This window comes from Oncorhynchus nerka, linkage group LG27, assembly GCF_034236695.1.
Source record: "Oncorhynchus nerka isolate Pitt River linkage group LG27, Oner_Uvic_2.0, whole genome shotgun sequence".
NCBI classification, from domain to species: Eukaryota; Metazoa; Chordata; class Actinopteri; order Salmoniformes; family Salmonidae; genus Oncorhynchus; species Oncorhynchus nerka.
Window position 1 is genome coordinate 84,008,117 of NC_088422.1, and position 7,500 is coordinate 84,015,616.

The 7,500-nt window shown below is 46.1% G+C and overlaps 1 protein-coding gene across 3 annotated transcripts in view; it reads left to right on the plus strand.

Annotated features, from left to right (window-relative positions):
• Positions 1-7,500, plus strand: part of fbn1 (fibrillin 1) — a 183,306-nt gene that overhangs the window by 137,526 nt on the left and 38,280 nt on the right. For all 3 annotated transcript variants that reach the window (XM_065012133.1, XM_065012132.1, XM_065012131.1), the window contains exons 46-48: positions 4,755-4,880; positions 5,411-5,527; positions 5,664-5,789. In XM_065012133.1, coding sequence (XP_064868205.1) covers positions 4,755-4,880; positions 5,411-5,527; positions 5,664-5,789 — 369 coding nt within the window. The remainder of the gene's footprint in view (positions 1-4,754; positions 4,881-5,410; positions 5,528-5,663; positions 5,790-7,500) is intronic.

Consider the following 7,500-nt stretch of genomic DNA (forward strand, 5'->3'; position numbering starts at 1 on the left):
TAAGGATGGGGAGGATAGTGTCTGGGTAAGGATGGAGGAGGATAGTGTCTGGGTAAGGATGGGGGAGGATAGTGTCTGGGTAAGGATGGGGAGGATAGTGTCTGGGTAAGGATGGAGGAGGATAGTGTCTGGGTAAGGATGGGGGAGGATAGTGTCTGGGTGAGGATGGGGGAGGATAGTGTCTGGGTAATGATGGGGAGAGGATAGTGTCTGGGCAAAGATGGGAGAGGATAGTGTCTGGGTAAGGATGGGGGAGGATAGTGTCTGGGTAAGGATGGGGGAGGATAGTGTCTGGGTAAGGATGGGAGAGGATAGTGTCTGGGTGAGGATGGGGGAGGATAATGTCTGGGTAAGGATGGGGGAGGATAGTGTCTGGGTAAGGATGGGGGAGGATAGTGTCTGGGTAAGAATGGGGGAGGATAGTGTCTGGGTAAGGATGGGGGAGGATAGTGTCTGGGTAAGGATGGGAGAGGATAGTGTCTGGGTGAGGATGGGGAGGATAATGTCTGGGTAAGGATGGGGGAGGATAGTGTCTGGGTAAGGATGGGGGAGGATAGTGTCTGGGTAAGAATGGGGGAGGATAGGCTGAGTGTCAGGGAGGAGAAGAAAGGGAGCAGAAAAATGAACGTTTTCCAAATAGATCCCCTATTCCTGGTGTCAGTATATTTCTGTCGTTGCCATGCCAAATACAATTATTTTGCAATGCCAAACATTTTTGTTCAATGACATGACAAAGACAAAGGGGTTCTAGTCTAAATAACAAACAGACTGGCACCATAGAGACAGACAGACCAACAGACAGACGGAGAGGGATAGAAGAACAGAATAATGTGTGTGTTGGACAAGTAGAAGAATGTGTTAGACATGCTGTCCTGGTTAGTCGTTAGTTAGTGAGTATGTGAGGCATGTGTCAGGGACCAGGGGGCTGTGCTGCATATCTTACCCCTCCTAGAGGTGCTCCTCTGGGCTTTACTGGCCTGTAGTTCCCCCCTGTTCTCCCTGCTAAACACCCGGGATTATGATGAGAGGAAAGCCTCGAGAGCAGCACGTCCCTCAAGAGTAGCTGTGTGAGAAAGGAATGTACGCCTGTAATATGGACCCAGCCTTTTCAATAGCAGCATCCTGTTGTTCTTCCTGCTTTTATGTGTAACCAAACACAGTGGAGGTGTAGACCACAGTAACTACAGTAACAGAGTATACACTTAGACCACAGTAATTACAGTAACATAGTATACACTGTAGACCACAGTAACTACAGTAACAGAGTATACACTTAGACCACAGTAACTACAGTAACATAGTATACACTGTAGACCACAGTAACTACAGTAACACCGTGTACACTGTAGACCACAGTAACTACAGTAACAGAGTGAACACTGTAGACCACAGTAACTACAGTAACAGAGTATACACTTAGACCACAGTAACTACAGTAACATAGTATACACTGTAGACCACAGTAACTACAGTAACAGAGTATACACTTAGACCACAGTAACTACAGTGACAGTATACACTGTAGACCACAGTAACTACAGTAACAGAGTATACACTTAGACCACAGTAACTACAGTAACAGAGTATACACTTAGACCACAGTAACTACAGTAACATAGTATACACTGTGGACCACAGTAACTACAGTAACAGAGTATACACTGTAGACCACAGTAACTACAGTAACAGAGTATACACTTAGACCACAGTAACTACAGTAACATAGTATACACTGTAGACCACAGTAACTACAGTAACAGAGTGTACACTGTAGACCACAGTAACTACAGTAACAGAGTATACACTTAGACCACAGTAACTACAGTAACAGAGTGTAAACTGTAGACCACAGTAACTACAGTAACATAGTATACACTGTAGACCACAGTAACTACAGTAACACAGTGTACACTGTAGACAACAGTAACTACAGTAACAGAGTATACACTGTAGACCACAGTAACTACAGTAACAGAGTATACACTTAGACCACAGTAACTACAGTAACAGAGTGTAAACTGTAGACCACAGTAACTAGAGTAACAGAGTATACACTGTAGACCACAGTAACTACAGTAACACAGTGTACACTGTAGACCACAGTAACTACAGTAACAGAGTATACACTGTAGACCACAGTAACTACAGTAACAAAGTATACACTGTAGACCACAGTAACTACAGTAACACAGTGTACACTGTAGACCACAGTAACTACAGTAACAGAGTGTACACTGTAGACCACAGTAACTACAGTAACAGAGTATACACTGTAGACCACACTAACTACAGTAACAGAGTGTACACTGTAGACCACAGTAACTACAGTAACAGAGTGTACACTGGAGACCACAGTAACTACAGTAACACAGTGTACACTGTAGACCACAGCAACTAAAGTAACACAGTGTACACTGTAGACCACAGTAACTACAGTAACAGAGTATACACTTAGACCACAGTAACTACAGTAACAGAGTGTAAACTGTAGACCACAGTAACTACAGTAACAGAGTATACACTGTAGACCACAGTAACTACAGTAACACAGTGTACACTGTAGACCACAGTAACTACAGTAACAGAGTATACACTGTAGACCACAGTAACTACAGTTACAGAGTATACACTTAGACCACAGTAACTACAGTAACAGAGTGTAAACTGTAGACCACAGTAACTAGAGTAACAGAGTATACACTGTAGACCACAGTAACTACAGTAACACAGTGTACACTGTAGACCACAGTAACTACAGTAACAGAGTATACACTGTAGACCACAGTAACTACAGTAACAAAGTATACACTGTAGACCACAGTAACTACAGTAACACAGTGTACACTGTAGACCACAGTAACTACAGTAACAGAGTGTACACTGTAGACCACAGTAACTACAGTAACATAGTATACACTGTAGACCACAGTAACTACAGTAACACAGTGTACACTGTAGACCACAGTAACTACAGTAACAGAGTGTATACTGTAGACCACAGTAACTACAGTAACAGAGTGAACACTGTAGACCACAGTAACTACAGTAACAGAGTGTACACTGTAGACCACAGTAACTACAGTAACAGAGTATACACTGTAGACCACAGTAACTACAGTAACACAGTGTACACTGTAGACCACAGTAACACCACAGTAACTACAGTAACAGAGTGTACACTGTAGACCACAGTAACTGCAGTAACAGAGTGTACACTGGTGACCACAGTAACTACAGTGACAGAGTATACACTGTAGACCACAGTAACTGCAGTAACAGAGTGTACACTGTAGACCACAGTAACTACAGTAACAGAGTATACACTGTAGACCACAGTAACTACAGTAACACAGTGTACACTGTAGACCACAGTAACTACAGTAACAGAGTATACACTGTAGACCACAGTAACTACAGTAACACAGTGTACACTGTAGACCACAGTAACTACAGTAACAGAGTGTATACTGTAGACCACAGTAACTACAGTAACAGAGTGAACACTGTAGACCACAGTAACTACAGTAACAGAGTGTACACTGTAGACCACAGTAACTACAGTGACAGAGTATACACTGTAGACCACAGTAACTACAGTAACACAGTGTACACTGTAGACCACAGTAACTACAGTAACAGAGTGAACACTGTAGACCACAGTAACTACAGTAACAGAGTGTACACTGAGTGGCTTTAATGAGACCCTGTCCCAGTCTCACTGTGGGGGTTAGTCCTGTGGTCTGTCCCAGTCTCACTGTGGGGGTTAGTCCTGTGGTCTGTCCCAGTCTCACTGTGGGGGTTAGTCCTGTGGTCTGTCCCAGTTTCACTGTGGGGCTTAGTCCTATAGTCTGTCCCAGTCTCACTGTGGGGGTAAGTCCTGTGGTCTGTCCCAGTCTCACTGTGGGGGTTAGTCCTGTGGTCTGTCCCAGTTTCACTGTGGGGCTTAGTCCTATAGTCTGTCCCAGTCTCACTGTGGGGGTTAGTCCTGTGGTCTGTCCCAGTCTCACTGTGGGGGTTAGTCCTGTGGTCTGTCCCAGTCTCACTGTGGGGGTTAGTCCTGTGGTCTGTGCCAGTCTCACTGTGGGGGTTAGTTCTGTGGTCTGTCCCAGTCTCACTGTGGGGGTTAGTTCTGTGGTCTGTCCCAGTCTCACTGTGGGGGTTAGCCTTGTGGTCTGTCCCAATCTCACTGTGGAGGTTAGTCCTGTGGTCTGTCCCAGTCTCACTGTGGGGGTTAGTTCTGTGGTCTGTCCCAGTCTCACTGTGGGGGTTAGCCTTGTGGTCTGTCCCAGTCTCACTGTGGAGGTTAGTCCTGTGGTCTGTCCCAGTCTCACTGTGGGGGTTAGTTCTGTGGTCTGTCCCAGTCTCACTGTGGGGGTTAGTCCTGTAGTCTGTGCCAGTCTCACTGTGGAGGTTAGCCTTGTGGTCTGTCCCAGTCTCACTGTGGAGGTTAGTCCTGTGGTCTGTCCCAGTCTCACTGTGGGGGTTAGTTCTGTGGTCTGTCCCAGTCTCACTGTGGGGGTTAGTCCTGTAGTCTGTGCCAGTCTCACTGTGGAGGTTAGTCCTGTGGTCTGTCCCAGTCTCACTGTGGAGGTTAGTCCTGCGTTGCAGTGTGTGTTCCACATCTTCTGACCCTCGCTATCTTTTTGTTCTCGCTCTCTCTCTCCCTCTCTCTACCTCTCTCTCTCTCTCCCTCTCTCTCGCTCCCTCTCTCTCGCTCCCTCTCTCTCTCTCTCGCTCCCTCTCTCTCTCTACAGATCGCAATGAGTGTGTGGAGAACCCAGGAGTGTGTAGCCCAGGCCAGTGTATTGATACGTTGGGAAGCTATCGCTGTATCTGCCCCAATGGTTTCAAGGCTACATCAGACCTGGCTATGTGTATAGGTGAGTACAACAACAACAACCTCTAATCTTCCATGAGTCATATTAGTGAATAGTGCTGTAGTTATTTTTCATGGTCCATCGAGCTGAATCTAATTATCACAAGGGCTTTTTTTCACATGTGATCTCACTCCTCTCTCCAAATCATAACTCATTGGCCTCCACTAGTGGATAGTTTGTAATAAGTACTCAGTCAAGTAGTCCTTGTTGTCACTGGACCTGGTGAGAGAGTGGTTGCCAGTAGGTTGTGATAATGTTGTGCTGATGTTGTAAGGATGTTCTCCTGTTGTTGTAGATGTGGATGAGTGTGAGAGTGGTTGCCAGTAGGTTGTGATAATGTTGTGCTGATGTTGTAAGGATGTTCTCCTGTTGTTGTAGATGTGGATGAGTGTGAGAGTGGTTGCCAGTAGGTTGTGATAATGTTGTGCTGATGTTGTAAGGATGTTCTCCTGTTGTTGTAGATGTGGATGAGTGTGAGAGTGGTTGCCAGTAGGTTGTGATAATGTTGTAAGGATGTTCTCCTGTTGTTGTAGATGTGGATGAGTGTGAGAGACAGCCATGTGGAAACGGGACCTGTAAGAACACAGTGGGATCCTATAACTGCCTGTGTTATCCAGGCTTTCAGCTCTCACACAACAATGACTGCATAGGTAGGTGTGTGTGTGTGACTAACTTTGTTTTGAAGCCAGGTCTTCTGCACGCCACAGGACCGTGTTAGCCCACTGAGATTAAAGGCCTAGGCAGTGTGTGTACGGTGTGTGTTTATCTTTCCGCCTGTGTTACCAGATACGGATGAGTGTTCGAGCCAGAGAGGGCTGTGTAGGAACGGGAACTGTATTAACACCCTGGGCTCCTTCGTGTGTGTGTGTCGCGATGGCTACGAACTCAGCGCCGACGGAAGAATTTGTGTTGGTGAGAAACTGTCACATGACTCTCTCCTTGTCTCCTTCCTCTCTATCTCTCTCCTCCCTTCCTCCTGTCATTTCTCTCTCCTTATCTCCTTCCTCTCTATCTCTCTCCTCCCATCCTCCTGTCATTACTCTCTTTCCTTATCTCCTTCCTCTCTATCTCTCTCCTCCCTTCCTCCTGTCATTTCTCTCTCCTTATCTCCTTCCTCTCTATCTCTCTCCTCCCTTCCTCCTGTCATTTCTCTCTCCTTATCTCCTTCCTCTCTATCTCTCTCCTCCCATCCTCCTGTCATTACTCTCTTTCCTTATCTCCTTCCTCTCTATCTCTCTCCTCCCTTCCTCCTGTCATTTCTCTCTCCTTATCTCCTTCCTCTCTATCTCTCTCCTCCCATCCTCCTGTCATTACTCTCTTTCCTTATCTCCTTCCTCTCTATCTCTCTCCTCCCTTCCTCCTGTCATTTCTCTCTCCTTATCTCCTTCCTCTCTATCTCTCTCCTCCCATCCTCCTGTCATTACTCTCTTTCCTTATATCCTTCCTCTCTATCTCTCTCCTCCCTTCCTCCTGTCATTTCTCTCTCCTTATCTCCTTCCTCTCTCTCTCTCCTCCCATCCTCCTGTCATTACTCTCTTTCCTTATCTCCTTCCTCTCTATCTCTCTCCTCGCTTCCTCCTGTCATTAATTTCTCCTTATCTCCTTCCTCTCTCTCTCTCTCTCCTCCCATCCTCCTGTCATTACTCTCTTTCCTTATCTCCTTCCTCTCTATCTCTCTCCTCGCTTCCTCCTGTCATTAATTTCTCCTTATCTCCTTCCTCTCTAACTCTCTCCTCCCATCCTCCTGTCATTACTCTCTCTCCTTATCTCCTTCCTCTCTAACTCTCTCCACCCATCCTCCTGTTATTACTCTCTCCTTATCTCCTTCCTCTCTAACTCTCTCCTCTCTTCTGATCCCTCCCATCCTCCTGTCATTACTCTCTCTCCTTATCTCCTTCCTCTCTAACTCTCTCCACCCATCCTCCTGTCATTACTCTCTCTCCTTATCTCCTTCCTCTCTAACTCTCTCCTCCCATCCTCCTGTCATTACTCTCTCTCCTTATCTCCTTCCTCTCTAACTCTCTCCTCCCATCCTCCTGTTATTACTCTCTCCTTATCTCCTTCATCTCTATCTCTCTCCTCTCTTCTGATCCCTCCCATCCTCCTGTCATTACTCTCTCTCCTTATCTCCTTCCTCTCTAACTCCTCTCTTCCTCCTGTCATTACTCTCTCCTTATCTCCTTCCTCTCTATCTCTCTCCTCCCTTCTAATCCTGCCCTTCATTCTGTCATTACTCTCTCCTTATCTCCTTCCTCTCTAACTCTCTCCTCCCTTCATTCTGTCATTACTCTCTCCTTATCTCCTTCCTCTCTATCTCTCTCCTCTCTTCCTCCTGTCATTACTCTCTCCTTATCTCCTTCCTCTCTATCTCTCTCCTCCCTTCTAATCCTGCCCTTCATTCTGTCATTACTCTCTCCTTATCTCCTTCCTCTCTAACTCTCTCCTCCCTTCATTCTGTCATTACTCTCTCCTCTCACACTCCTTTCTAACTCTCTCCTCCCTTCATTCTGTCATTACTCTCTCCTCTCACACTCCTCTCTAACTCTCTCCTCCCTTCATTCTGTCATTACTCTCTCCTCTCACACTCCTCTCTAACTCTCTCCTCCCTTCATTCTGTCATTAC